Raw genomic sequence first — 15,565 nt, 5'->3', positions numbered from 1 at the left:
CTTTCTAAATGGTAATAGTTTGGTTTTAGGGAGGATTAATGGTAAAGGTAATTCTTTCCACCCTTTTAGCAATTCTGGCAGCCACCTAATGTGATGTCTGTTTGCTGTTTCCTTTAAGTTTTACCCAGTTATTGAGCAGCATTGCTTGTTTTTTGGTGGACTCCAGTCTCTCCAGTTTTGCCTTCACTTCCAGTTCAGTTTTATTCAAGTCAGCTACATTTCTCTTGGTTGCCTGTCTACAAAACAGAAGAACAGCATTTCTGTACCTCAAAGACACGATGTTGTTTTATTTATTAAAGTAAGCAAGCAGTATAATGAAGTGCAATTTATGATCTTGAATTTGTCTCAAAAAGGCTTATGATTCCTTACATGTTAAACGGTACATGAAGTAATTTGGAAGCTTTCCACCTCCAGCAGGGTGTTAGTCCAGCATATTTGTATCTTGGGTGCTTTTTGTAAGCAATTCTGCAGTGCTTTAATTCTTTGTCAGAGCTGGCCTCGACTGTGTTCTATTTCATTTATTTTCCCTGATTTCTCAGGCTCCCATGCTGTTCTGCAACATCATGGCTGTATGTCAAGCATCTTATGTGTGACTTCACCTCTTTTTGTATCCTCTTCTGTTTTTCTTACCCACACCATAAATTATCAAAGTTGGCTGTGTGCTTTTCCCCTGTCTGGAGGCCAAGCCATGGTTAGAGAGCGCGTGCATCACAGATGCAAACTGCCTCTGAGCTGCATTCTCTTGTTTATGCAGTAACAAATGTGAAAGGTATATCCAAGTATTTCTTCCCCAGTCAGGAGCCTACATGACTGGATTTTATTTAGAGTAGCTAGAGTTGGTCAGACTTCAGGGAACAGATGACTGATAAAGTTGTGTCTGATGGTTAGACAGATGTTTTTTTCCTCTAAGAGGCCTTCTTCGTGGTCTTAGTCAAATCTGTTTGCTCAAGGCTTTTCACTCCTTATGCATAACAGGTTCTTGCTGATTAGATCTGAAATCCCTGGTGCCTAATACCATCTCTGTTTCTGGCCAAAAGGGAAACTGTTGAGAACTAACACGAATTAAAAAAATAAAGTTAGCTACATTTCTTTCTGGCTTTCAGGTTGTTTTTTTTTTTTTTTTATCCTTTTTTTATAACAACAATACAGATCCCAAATCAGAATATTTGTCTGTTTTCAATAGTGCTAATATTTAGAATCTGCGTTTAAGTCCCTCTAGGTTTATCACACTCCAAAGATCGCTTTTTTTTTTTCTCCTGTGGCAGAGATTTTCAAGCCTAGGCACTGGTACAGGTTGCCCAGAGATGTGGTGGATGCCCCATCCCTGGAGACTTTCAAGGCCCAGGCTCTGAGCAACCTGATTGAGCTGTGTATGTATATCCCTGTTCATTGCAGGGGAGTTGGACTGGATGGTCTTTGAAGATCCTTTCCAACTCTACGGATTCTATGATTCTGTCAAACTAAATAAAGAATGAAGTAAAAATCTGACTCCTGATTACACACAGCAAGATTACAGAAACCAAATGTTTCTGTTTTCTTTTTTTTTTTTCCTGTTATTTTTGTTTTTTTTTTGTGTGTGTGTGTGCATGTGAGAATTGTTTAGCTCAGAGGGAGAAATATTCCTGCCAATTTAGAAATTAAGCTGTAGAAACAAAATAATGACTAAAGAGATGGATGATTTAATTTAAGCACTTAGTAATGTCATGAATATATTTTTTAAAGAGCACACCATTTTTATCTGGCTGAATTTTTGGGCATAGTTTCACAACTGCATTCACATGAATGTATGATAAAACAGTTTAAATAAGCACCTTCTACAATAAACCTGACTTACCTATATTGTAAACATATTGAGTGTAAGCTTACTATTTGTTGTTCTGTAGAATGTGTACCTTAAAAACCTTCAACTTCCAAACATGCTTATTTGGAGAATCGTGTTCATATTTGCCTAAAATAAATAAATAGAACCGAAAATGGCATCAACGATGGACAATTGCTGTAACTTTTATAGAGCTTTTAGAGAGCTTTTATAGACAAATACATTCTTCTCTATAGCCACAGCAGGTGGGAGTTTAATTACATGCTCCAGAAGCAGTGATTAAGTACCTTCATGCAAAGGATTGCTGGTATGAGGATTTTATACCTTCCTAAATCCCTCCACTGTCTGCATAGTGTGTTTTCAAGTATTTTCAGTTTAATATTTGGTTAATTGTTATGATAATGGCAATTAAAAACCAGTGGAATGCTTATGGTGGTCAATATTGAAAGATTTGGAGAGCTTTTCTTCTGAAGTACTTGGACTTATGCTGGAGTCCTCCCCTGCTTGGTTTTGTGGCTCTGGTGCTATAAGAGGAGATATAAGTTAGAAGTTAAGTATAGTTATTCCTTCTCAGAGGGAAGCAGAAAAAAGGATGCTTATATCTTGTTAGTTGATATGCACTGACCTGACAGTAAGGATTTGACTGTTCCTAAAGAAAGAGTGGATTTCAGCTGCTTGAAGTACACTGCATTGACGTGGTATTTTAGCTGCCTTCTGCTGGTTTGCTCAATTATGGAATGGTTTATTTTGAACTGTGAAATGTTTTTGTTTTTTAATAGAGTAGTTTGTGTTGGTGGAGATGGATTTGTCAGTGAAGTTGCTCATGGTCTGCTACTTAAAGCCCAGATAGATGCTGGAAAGGGCACAGACTTCATATCGGCACCTGTCAGAGCACCAGTCCCTCTTGGAGTGATACCAGCAGGTGAGACTAAACGACACTGTTATGTTTTGTCAGCAATTTGTTCTAGGTCCCTTTGGCACATTTTATAGGTTTGGCTACTAAAGGCAGTTTTTGATGCTAAAGCTTCAGTTACTTAAGGGAGTTATTGAATAAATGACCTATATGTGTGATTTAGATTGATTACAAATGACTAGATTTTAAATCATTATGATAATTTATAGTAATGGCACAGATGAGCTCTTTGCCTAAAGGAAGCAGCTCTGGAGGCAGAAAACTAAAATTATCTTCAGATGATCCATGCAAAAATCCTGTTTTGCACTTATTTGCCAACAGAAATGCAATCAAATGCAAACTTTGTTTTCTAGAATGTCCTTAATTCAGGCCGTGGTGGTTTTTTCTTCTCTCTCCAAATTTTTTGGCAGATTCCCAGTTGTATTCATGCTTACGATCTATTTTTTAAATGGTGTATCAGGAATATATATTGCAAATGATATTAAAAAATAAAAATACTGTGTATAGAAAACTGCTTTATCTTCCTTCACTTCCACAGATCTGAAAGTACATGCATCTGTTTTGAATAATGCTCTCGTTCCTACCTTAACATGTACATAATTCTTGTGCTTTTTTTTTTTTTTTTTCCCCCTTCTTCCCGTGTTTTTTCTCTTGCCCTTCTTAGTGTAACTTGGATCAGGCAGAACTGCATGCAGGGCTTATTTTACACTTGTGTCTGGCTTATGCCCCTTAGAAAGAAAGGGGACATTTTTGCATGGACAGTACCCTCAGGTGTGACTGCCAATGTGAATGCTTGCTGTAATTTTTCAGATGATTTTAACCAATAGGAAAAAACACCTTCAGCCAAGAGAACAGTAAATTATTCTTTTCAGCTTTCTACAAAGAAAGAAGTAATTTGTAAACTCAGAAAGCAAGTTTTACATGCTTTGACCATCGCTTGTCAGTTAAGACTGTGTGTGTATAGGTGGTGGCAGGGTGGAATCTCTCCGGTGTCTCTCTCCACGCTGTCTGGCTGTGAGCAAGAAGTCACTGCGCCTCAGTGCCAGTGCTTCCTCTCTTCAGTTTGTCAGCAGAATAATGTCGTGAAAGGGTATGAGAACCTAAGAGAGTGTTCTATGTCTTGCTACACAGACTGCTGTAGGCTTCCTTAAAAGAGACTGGGATTAATTTATAGTGAAAGTGTGAGAAACTTCATAATGGTTTCCTAAGTATCTTCCTTTATTTCAATAGTGTTTATATTTCAAAAAGTAGTCAGGAAATAGGTCAGTGTAATACTTGGGCACATAAAGATGTACTTCAATGGTCTTTCCACCTGTAATTTCACCAAACCAATTATTAGGATTTTCTGACTGAGCAAGAATAGAAAAATGTTGTGGGGTCCAAAGAAGGGCAATGAAGATGATCAAGGGACTGGAACAGCTTTCCTATGTAGAAAGGCTGGGGGAGTTGGGCTTGTTTAGCATGGAGAAGGGAGACCAATTTTTTACACAATCTGATAGTGATAGGACAAAGGGGAATGGCTTTAAAAGAGGAAATATTTAGGTTAGATGTTAGGAAGAAGATCTTTACTCAGGAGGCATGAGGCACTGGCACAGGCTGCCCAGAAAAGCTGTGGATGCCCCTGGAAGTCTTATGCCATTCTATGATTCTGTGGGATTGCACTCTTTGAAGGCAGATCAGATTGAGATCTGGGTTTGGTGTGTTGTCAGTAGATAGAGCAGCATTTTGAAGTTCCAATCCACCTGATGGGGAGAAGCTGCTTTTGAAACTGCTTCCCTTCTGGGCAGACAGATCTTACGAGAGCATACTTTTAGCAGAGCACCATGGCAGTAGCTCCCAGGCTGCCTTCCTGTGGTCCCAGCCGGAGGGGTGATGTAGGGCGGCCTGTGGTGGTCCCACCAGCCACCAGCAAGAGCTTGTTGCTATGGGAACTGCAGCTGAGGGGCTGCAGAGGGAGCAGGAGGACATGGAAAGTGATCCTGTTGTGATGAGCGGGAGTCAATCTGTATCCAATGGCTGCGAGCCTTTTGGTCCTAAGTGGTTCATTTAAATAAATTCATGGTTTCCAATTAATTTGTAAAATAAAATATTACTGAGGGACTGTTAATTTCTGTGATATTTCAGGCAAAGAACCAAAATGTTGGTGCAGTTTTCATCAGAATTTTAGCTATGCTTGACTAGGAAGTCATTACATCACATTTATATGTTTGGATGGGGGAGACATTAACAGCCTTATGAATATTCATGTTGTCTGGTTAATTAAGTTAATTGTACTGCAGAAGTGCTTGCACTTCCAAGGACAATTTTTTCCCTACAGTTTCTGTTTGGTACCTCCATCAGTCATTTTTTACGTGACCTGCAGATACTTAATCCTTACCATGATGCTTTTGTGCATTTCGTAGGATTAAGATTGTGGGAAGTTGTTGGTAATGTCAGGAAACAGGGTGAATATTTAGAACAGGGTTATAGTTCTGGAATAATAAAATCTATTTTGGTTTCTGTTTAAAAAAAAAAAGTGTCTGACAAAGATGCTGGAGTTGTATGGTTGAAACCTTTTATGCTGATTTACAATAAACTGAGTAGTTGGAGTGAGACCTAAAAATGTGCCTGCTGTAATCTTTGGGGAGAACAAGGCCATACATGAGCATCAAAGGAGGTTATTAGTCTCTTCAGTGTAGTACAATAGTGTTCATGGAAACCACTTTGTTGATGGTAAGTAATATTCCAAACTTACATAGAATTTAGAAAGGTTTAAGGTTGACTTAAAAAGATGAATCATGGCATTGTATGGGGCTGCTGAATCACGGCCTGAACCTCTGATTAATCACCTGAGGCAAGCACTGAGTCAACCACGGGAGCACAGGTGAAGGCAATTCACCTGTGCTGCAGGAAGGGGTGGAGCCAGGCTAGGTCCATTTAAGAACTGACTACCAGTGGGGAAGGATCTCTTCTGGAGAGCTGCTCCACTGGAGTTTATTGTGCGAGCCCAGGACACGGTGAGTGTTTTCTTTTCCTTATTCTAGTATCATAATTACATCAGACAAACTCCTGGGTATACTATACTCTCTGTATATTCATTGATTGTACAGGCATCAAAGCCATTATTATTGAATCACCATTTAAGTCAGCGAAGTTTTAATCCTAACAATTTTATTTGTATGATAACTTTGATTGTTTTATCTCTATTGGTGTAATCTTTGCATCATCCTCTTTGTACAGGACCTAGATAAAGGGATGCTTAATTCAATCATTGCTAGGGTCAAAATGCTGCTAGGTGCGTGTTAAGAATGTTTTCTGGAATAGGTGGTGACATTCCCTGCTGTATAACTATGCATATTCTGGATCTGCAGCTCGTGGAAGGGCTTGTTTGCATGCAGTACTTACATTTTTGAACACAGGCAGAGCTTACTTTCTCAGTAGCCGGGAGAGGTGGGGTTTTGTCTTGTTTACTTCTGCAGATGTTAATGAGTTTCACAGATTTAAGACAAAGATGCAATTATTTGTGCTATCCTGTTTAGTAGGAATGAGATTTAACTCTCATTAAAGTCAGCATGAAAATTGGTATTGATTTCAGCCCTGGCCATTTGTTATCTTGTTGCCATCTGTATTGATGAATCACTCTTACTTAAAGGAGGAATTCCAGTTTAAGAGGTACCAAGCCCAATCTTTTGAAGTTTATTCTACCCTGTGCTCTTCTGTTAGCTTGATCTTTAATGACATAGAAAAGCAATATTAATCAGAATAACTTTGCATTACTTGTAAAAATATACTGCTTGTGGATTATTTCCTTTGTTTTCATCCCAATTACAAAGCACGTTCTTTTTTTTTTTTTTTTTTCTTTCTCCTCAAAAAGATTCCTATAGAAGTAACTTAGAGTTTCAAAAACAAAAACCTGATCCAAGGAGATACCTCTGAATGCTTTGAGCTCCTACTTGAGCTTCGCTGACGAAACAAAAATAGTTGAATCTAGAGTCTAAATGTCAGAAATAATCAAACACGAAATACTGTAAGCACAGACTTGTACTGTTCTCTGAAGAATAAGTTTTTAGGGCAAACTTTTTTTTTTTATCCCAAAGTTTTCTGTATGGAACTGTATTTTCATTGAAGTGATAAAAGTTGCTGATTTGAATATTAAACAGCGTCTCGAGCTACAATTTTGTTTGCTTTTGTACAGAAAGAGAAGTTCAAATAGCTTTTCGTTGAGTTGCTGGATATAAATTGTTGGAGATAAATTGCTGGCATTGTAGTATACATAATAAAAGACACTTTCTGGTACTGTATGTAGAGAAAAATTCTTTGGGGGGAAAGAAGAAAGAAAGTTAAGATTGAATTTGTTGATTTCTTCCCTCAAAGTGCTTTGTAATCCCAGTTTCATGGGCATATTTAAATACATTCTTTAGGAAAAGGAAAAATAAACTGGTATTATAGTCACCTCTAAACTCTGAGAAATATCTGAATTAAATTTCATTTCTATTTGAATTATTCAAAGAATAAAGCTGCACATGGTCAGATTTCTTCCACTGTGACTGAGGATGTAAACTTCAAAAAATGTTGTGTCTGTTATGTTGATATACGTACCTCCCTCATTTCCTTCACATAACAGGAGCCCTGAGGCCTTTACTCAGAGCTTCTCTCTCTGACATTCTGAAGGCTTTCCATGAGGCTCTGAGCACTCTGGTTGCTTCCAGAGACTGAGGTGACCTGAGGAGGTAACATGTTCTCTGTGAGATACTGTGATAAAATACACCTGGTTTTCTTTTTTTTTTTCTTTTTTTTTTTCTCTTAACATTCTTGTTTAGGGGAATTATTGGAGGGAAAAAAAAAAAAGCAAAGCATGTATTACTGAATAAGAATGACAAAATGCCTTTACAGCTATGCAACTATGTACATCAGTCTTTCCATATTTAGTATGATTTCTACCACTAAAGTGACATCAAAGATGGCAAAATTTTGAGATGAGCATAATTTTTCAGTCTGGTATATGATGCTTTTAAAGTGCTTATTGAGATATTGAGTGCCTCTTATTTGAAATACGATGATTTCTTCCCTTTCCTTGCTTCTCTCCCCCTACCCCCCCCCACTGTTGACAGAGAAATTTAAATGCATCCATAAAATAGAAGGCAAATTTATCAACCAGAGTTGTCTGTTGCTGCTGTAGCATATTAAACAATTCAAGCAATGAGAAAATGATTTGAAAATTCGAGTAAGTGAACTTATTCCTTTATAGGATGTTAAGTTCTAAATTGTTCATTTACAATTTTTGTAATTTGAATTAATCTGTTCTTGAATTACTCATGCCTTACTTAGTGCTATAAAGAAGCTCAGTGTTCTCTCTGTGCAGCCCTGGAGTTCTAGTTGTGCAGAATGGAATCCTGTGGCCCTGCTACTCGGCTAAGAAAAGCTGTTTTTCAGTCATTGATGTTCTCCTTATACATAAAATAAACATGCTGTAATCAACAACTGTTGATCTGCTGTTACTTCTCAGATATAGTCTGCAAGGGAAAAAGCAGCATTCTGACTAGATATTGTAGAATTTTGCATGGGAAAGTTGATGTTTTCAATGGCCTGACATTGTATTGTTTTTCCAACTTAAAAACAAGCAAATAAACAAAACAAAACAGCATTCCCCAGATGAATCCTACTTGATAATCTGCCTGCTGGTACATTTTCCCAGTATTGGACTTATGTATAAAAAAAATATATATATATATTTGTAAAGGGAGTTAGGTTAATAGCAGCAACAAAGAAGGCAATATTTGCTTTTGGATTTTATGGCACGTATCAGTGAATATACAGATAGGATTTTGTAGATCTCTGGAATTTTGTATGCTTATAATTTGTGCTACTTAGCATTTTGCTTTTACCAAGATGGAATAATTTGTGTAGGGGGCTTTGAAAATGTATTAACCATCTCAATTTCCTTTTCTGAAATTTTTATATACATGCCATAAATATATACTTCTTGCTATCTTCTATCTTATTTACGATAGTTTGTGTTTACTTTTGCAGGTACTACTAATATTTTGGCCTACACTCTCTATGGCATCAAACATGTGGTGACTGCAACGCTGCACATTGTAATGGGTAAATACTTATAGGCACAGTGTCTGTTTTTAAATAGTGAAGCAGCGTTTAGGGATTTGCCATAGCCAATTGTTTAATAAACACCTAGTGTTTATTAAAGCTGTATGAAGCTGTAGCACTGTAACCTATACTGTAAGACTTTTATGTCCAAATGATTCTGACCTGGTTTATAGAGTATGGAATGTTCTTTGCATGTAGCTTAATAGTAAAGGTAATTATAACAATCTGTAAAAATTCTGGCATTCATTTCCTCTTGCTGATGTTCTTTATTGCAAAGAGTAACCTTTTCTGGACTGTGTAGTGTGAACCGTGTTACTCTGTGTGTTATGTACTGGCTGAACATTCCTTAAAAAAAAAAACAAAAAAAAAAACAGAACACACACAACAGTTTCCATAAGAAAGCTTTATTTGTAGAAGAATTTCATTACTTGCCATTCAGTCTGATCTGCACAACAAATGGGGTTTTATGTGTGAAAATCTGATTATGCTAAGAGGAACAACTAGCTTGCCTGTGTAAGCCATATTTCCAGGACTTAGGAAGTAGCAAATGCTTAACTGAATAAGGTCAATGTTTCTCCTAAAGTAAGTTTTTTTAGGATACATATATAAAAATACATATATAATTTTTCAAAAAGAGAATAATGGATAAGGAAGCTTCATCCTGAATGTGTGTTTTCTAGACCTTACAGTCAGCAGTGGAATATTCCTTTTCCTGGATAGTAAAGCTTACAGTTTATATACAAAATCTGAAACTGTCTTTTCCAGAGACTGTGAACATAATGGAAACAACAGATTCATTCATAGAAAAAAAAAAAGAAAAAGTATATATACTCTATATTGAACAAAATTAGATGTCTTTGTTCTGTAACTGTAAAAACATTTATGACCATTTCACCAATTGCTTGTAATGATGCACTGCTTGTAATGATTGCACTGGATACTATATTTCAGGAACTCTTAAATATAGGACATAAATGTATTTATATAGCAACTGTAATTTTCTTTGTATAGTAATTGAAAGTCACAATATGTCCTGCCTGACAAGTTGGATGGATTTTTGCCGTAAAAAATTTTGACGTTTTGAAGTTTCCTGAACATTGTTCTCTGAAATGAGTACTTCTACAGTCTTGATTATATCTGAGTTGATTCTAATTTTCATTAGTAAAACTCGACTTCCTAAGGAGAGAATATTCTGCAGATCTTTCACTCAGTTAAAATCAGGTGAAAATGAAACAGTAAGTTATATTTGGTTTGTTGTTTGTAATTTCTGATCTTTGTCTTTGATTTTTTTAGGTCATATCCAACCAGTAGATGCCTGTACTTTCAGTACTCCAAGCAGGCTTCTGCGTTTTGGGTTCTCAGCTATGTTTGGTTTTGGTGCAAGGACTCTAGCTTTGGCTGAAGAGAACCGTTGGATGCCCTCCAATCAGCGGAAGAACTTTGCTTTTATCAAAACACTGGCAGATCTCAAGTACACCATAAGTTGTTACATTTTTCTACTATTTCTCATTTTCTTGAGGAATATGCAATAATGAATGCGGTAAAATATAGACAACAGTGGTTTAGCTGTCTTGACTTATCTTTTGGTTGCTAAATTTGTTATATGCAGCATTACCTTAAAATCATTTTAATTTGAATAAAAGTTTGTCTAGCAGTCAGAAAATTGGATTACAGTAAATATTACAATATTTAATATATAATATTAATAATATTAATAAAATATTAATAAAATTAATAATATTAATAATATTTAAATATAAATACTTTTCCAGGACAGAGAAATGTGAATTATCATTTCTACCTCTACAAATTCCACAGGAAGACTCTTATGAGAATGACAGGTAAGTAAAACTGAGTAGTTTTACTACTCTAAAAAAAAAAGTATATATTGTTGAAGAGAAAATTGTGCAAATTCTGTATTTTGTTCAAATTTAGTCATCAGATAAAATAAAATTTTAAACGGAAAAAGATTTATTTTGAGAACTGTGAACTTGCACAGTTTGTAAAATAGTCCTTCTGCCTCTGAGACTACAGAGGGTTTATTACAAAGCAGACTTCCTCTTAATATTCTTGTGTTATTCAATTCCATTATTTCTGTCGTCCAGTGACACATTGATTTTTTTCTAAAGAAATATTATTTATATGTGCTAAATTTATTTTAAATTATTTTCCCTACATGTTTTTTCACCCTTCTAGAAAGAAAAAAGGAAAAAACAAAAAAAAAGGTGAGCCGTAGCTTTTATGATTCATTAAAAATGAACTGTGAGTGGTTAAACTGGAGTAATATGAATTACTCTGTTATATTTTAGGTAGCAAGGATCAGTGGCACAAAATTCAGGGTGACTTCCTGAACGTGAGCATTATGGCAATCCCTTGTCTGTGTTCAATGGCACCAAGAGGCTTGGCACCTAATACGAGGTCAGTGGAGGTTTAAAGAATTAGTCACATCTATAAATTCTGACATCTTACCTTAAGACCTTGGCTTTTCCCAGAATACAAGGCTGTGTTTAGGTAGTCTAGACTATGGAGCAGGGAAGGGAGTGCAGACTGCAGCAGACTTGATAATCCCACGAATTGTAATCAGTTTTAGGATCAAGCAAATAAGGTCAAGTAGTCTAACTAGAATAATGAGTAGATAATTGCTGTGATTAAATTAGTTGGCAAGTCCAACTTAAGTAGTAGTCATTGAGCAGTTGTCTGTCATAGGTTTTGGCTATATGTAGAAACTTCGTTCTTAAATTTTGGTTTACTTTTTCAAGCATCAAGGTGCCATTTGTCTTCTGCTTTACAGGCAGGAGCAATGAAGTCCTTCTGTCAAGAACTGAATTCATACTTGTATTTTGCTGTATTTTTTGCCAAATTTAGGAAATGCAGTTTTATATTTAGGGCTTTTGAAAACAAATGTGCATCTAATCTGGTTGTTGACACTTATTCAGTTTGCCTTGGCTCATTGTTGACAGCGTATTTTTGTGGTGCTCAAACAGCTATCAGGTGATAAATCTTTGTAGCTAATGTATTAGGTTAACAATTAAAAGTGGAGTAATAGCAAGTAGGAGCTTCACAGTTGTGTGTGAAATTCAACACAATCTCTCAAGTAAGAATTCATAAACTTTTCTTGTACATTATATATGAGTCCTTATACATTACTACTCATAAAAATTATGGAATGAGCCTGCTTTAATTATCTTTAGTGAAAATGAATTTGCCTTAAGACTTGTTAGATATTTATCTTCCAAATTACTTGCTGATCTGGTAGGATTTGCCTTATTGAAAATGACTTAAAAATAGTTGTGTTTGATAAAGATATTGTGGTGAATTTTTCTTAGTTTGGGGAGTCCTGCTGAGGTGCATATTCTTTAAGGTAGTGCTGTGCTGCTTTCCCCTCCCAGGAAAACTCTCTCTGTTGAGCATTTACTGTTATATTTCAGTTAGCAGAAACCTTCTGACAAGAACTGAATAGTCTTTTTTAGCTTTGCTTTCTTTTTCCATCTGTTATGACACCTGCTCCTCATGATACAGAATTTTAAGACAATTCCATGCAATTATTACAGGTTTGAATGAACCTGTTTCTCCTTCAGCAGAGTTGCTTAGTGGATCCCCCTATTTTGTATACCATTTTTGTTCTTTGTTGAATATTATCATAGAAATTAAGTTATCCGGCAGGGTGAGAAGTGTAAATGTTTCAAACAGTTGTTCCATTTCTCGTAGTCAATAATATCTTGACTGTAAAGCTTTTCAACCTGTGAAACAAATGTTGCACTGCTCGCTTGAGATGCAGAATCCATTATGGCATTGTCAGCTAAGTACATCTAGGTTTCTTCACTCTGATCTGTTTTTTCTCATGAGATTTTTTTTTTTATTTTATGTGAAGACATTTGAAGATGAATGAATGCTTTGACTATTGCAACTCTCTTTATACTAGCCTAAATCTGCAGTGAGTCATGCTTCACTGCAGCATTGGACTTGCAAAAGAATTAAAGAGAATTCTTAATCATCTCAGAAATGCTCTAATGTGAAATGCATTCTCCAGTAACCTGCTACATCTTTTCTAGTAAAAACTTGATAAGGAGGCAATTGTTTCAATTTTACTAAAAAAAATTATTTTCTCAATCAGTAAAATAACGCTATGCCATCTGACTTGTTCCATGGCTGTATAAAAGTTATCTTTCTAGGTTGTGCTTTATTGTAGTCTGAGAATGTTCCAATTATAGTTGTTAAACAGCCAGAAAGATCTGGGTGGGGAGTTATGTGGTGGGGGGCTGGAAAGGATTGTTTTGAAATGACCTTAACCTATTTCTTAATTGCTCCTAGTGAATGAATAAATGTATCTTCTGAATATAATATAAAATACAGTCTCAGCAGTGATTGGCATTTTTGCCAGACACACTTTTTGAAAGTTGGTTTCTCTCCATAACTTGAATGAGACTTAGGAATAGTTGAAATGAGATTCAGGCAGCTAGTTTCTGTGATAGGCTACAGTTGCATTAAGGAGCCTGTGAAGTAGTACCAGCTCATTGTCTGACCCAATTTTAGAAGTGCTAAATATCACTGCAAGTAAGTACCTAGCACCGATAAGTATCTGCACTGTAAGATCTCTTCTTGATTTACCTCCAGTGTACACTTTTGTGCAAGATTCCCTTCAGTTTTGAAGTTATTCATTCTACGTGAAACATGTGGAGTGTAGAACTCTGCTGAGAATTTCTAAGAGGGTTTGAATAGCAGCATGGTTAAGACGAGGATGTTCATTAAGGCAGCTGAAGTGTGAATGGTGGAGCTGAATGAGTCTAACTGCACTGAGTGGTATGTGCTTCACATGTCATGGGAGCGGTTAATCACAGGATTTCTGGTAATCATCATACTTTGTTGGAGAGAAACGTAAAACAAATTTGTGATGTTTAAGAATTTTGCTGTTAAGTAGAAAAGCATTTTCATTTAAATATTCGTAGCATTTAATAAATTATAGCTACTGATAAAGAAGTAAAATTTCTTTTGTGTGTGTTTTAGGTACAGAGATGACGAGTAACTTCAAATGCATCATTTTAATTGATCTATAAAGATGTGGGGGTTTTATTTTGTTTTGTTTAAAAGTGTATATTTAAATTATAACTATTCTATTAATGTGCTCTTGCACCTATAAGCCTGTTAAACTTCCAGTAATGTATTTACTTCAGGGAACTAAGTCTGTCTGCTTTTCAGGTTAAATAATGGAAGCATGGCTCTGATTGTTGTACGGAATACCTCCCGAACTGAGTTTATAAAACACCTGAAAAGATATGCTGGTGTAAAAAATCAGGTACTGTTAATTTCATTCTGGTGATTATAAAAGGAACAGTAAATAGTGAAGGTAGACATGCTGGAAGAGTTAATGTTAACATCCTCATAAGGAGACTTAGCTTCCTGTCAGAATACATTAGCCCCCTTTTTATCTGATTTTTTTTTTTTTCTTAAATCACTAGACTAATACCGATTAGCCTATTTCAACCCATCTGTTGTGGTTTAAATTGTATTTTTGATTTACCATCGATTTATGGGAATAAAGCACAATAGAAAAATGCATGCTGTATTTAAATCTTGTGTAAGAGATCAAGACTTGGGGACATGATGCATCTCTGTAAGAAATAGGTGAAGTCCATAATGTCTGCAGATTGCTGAACCTTACACCGACAGCATCAGGTTATCACCATTGAGTTTAGCAGGTATACATTTCAACCATTTATGAATATTTATAGAACTGTACATAAAAACTGTGATCAAATTCTTTTTTTTTTTTTTAAAGAAAAAATGAAGCATCTAAACATAAATGTCATCCTAAATACCCCATACGTAGCCTAAACATCGTGGTAGTCATTCAAACATTTCAGGGTTATGTGAACTCACTTTACAGGTAGGTCCAGGCTTGGATTAGATAATCATTGAGCAGTCAGAGTTTGTCATGGAGGTGGTGGCAGTATCGTGTGATAGCACTAACAGATGCTTTTAGGAAACAGTTTGTGTTTTCCAATTATGTCATAGTTACGCCCTTGGAGGAAGAAGGCTTTGCTTTTCTCTGTCTTTATAGTTAAAAATTACAGTTAGATGGTAGAGCCTCACCTGAGACTTGAGAACAGGATCACTGGCAGTGGCAAACAAATGATAGGAAAAAAATTCCGTGGACTTTAATGTATTCAGAGAGCATATGCCATTTTGGCATGTGAAAAATATACCACCTCATCTGTAAATTGAGCAAATCTGATATAGGAATGCAAGTGGAATAATACACTTTTTCTTTTTTTTTTTTTCACTGAGGCACTATTTAGGATAAGAAATAGCAGGCAGTCTATGAATGCTAGTTGGAATATACAATACGTTCTATATGTGTTCACATTTAGAGTTAAGGGTTCTCATACAATTAAGAGGCAAAAACATCCCCAACTTTTTAATTTCATGTAATCCAGTTTGTTGCAAAGTATCACCTATAGCTTTCATCTTTGTTTAACATGTGCCTGTGTTTGGTTTAGTTCAGTTTTCCCTTTGTTGAGACATACACAGTTCAAGAAGTAAAAGTGCAACCAAGAATTGAAAGTGGGCTTGATGCTGAAGAAAACACTGCTACAGAAGAAAATTACCCTTGGAATATAGATGGGGACTTAGTAGAAGCATCAGAAGTTCATGTTCGGTAAGGCTGAGTATTATGTTTATGGACAATATCCCTGTAGAAGACTAGCACTGCAATCTCAAGTGTATATATGCAAATACACCAGAAGTGAGTG

The 15,565-nt window shown here is 35.9% G+C and overlaps 1 protein-coding gene across 2 annotated transcripts in view; it reads left to right on the top strand.

The window, feature by feature from the left end:
• Positions 1–15,565, top strand: part of CERKL (ceramide kinase like) — a 49,308-nt gene that overhangs the window by 32,271 nt on the left and 1,472 nt on the right. For both annotated transcript variants that reach the window (XM_042874738.1, XM_042874737.1), the window contains exons 5-12: positions 2,599–2,741; positions 8,742–8,816; positions 10,110–10,287; positions 10,589–10,657; positions 11,013–11,041; positions 11,126–11,234; positions 14,013–14,109; positions 15,314–15,471. In XM_042874738.1, the coding sequence (XP_042730672.1) occupies positions 2,599–2,741; positions 8,742–8,816; positions 10,110–10,287; positions 10,589–10,657; positions 11,013–11,041; positions 11,126–11,234; positions 14,013–14,109; positions 15,314–15,471 (858 nt within the window). The remainder of the gene's footprint in view (positions 1–2,598; positions 2,742–8,741; positions 8,817–10,109; positions 10,288–10,588; positions 10,658–11,012; positions 11,042–11,125; positions 11,235–14,012; positions 14,110–15,313; positions 15,472–15,565) is intronic.

The sequence above is a fragment of the Lagopus leucura genome, unplaced genomic scaffold, assembly GCF_019238085.1.
Source record: "Lagopus leucura isolate 7727_CA_CO unplaced genomic scaffold, USGS_WTPT01 Super-Scaffold_100012, whole genome shotgun sequence".
Taxonomy (NCBI): domain Eukaryota; kingdom Metazoa; phylum Chordata; class Aves; order Galliformes; family Phasianidae; genus Lagopus; species Lagopus leucura.
This window is presented reverse-complemented; position numbering and strand designations above follow the sequence as displayed.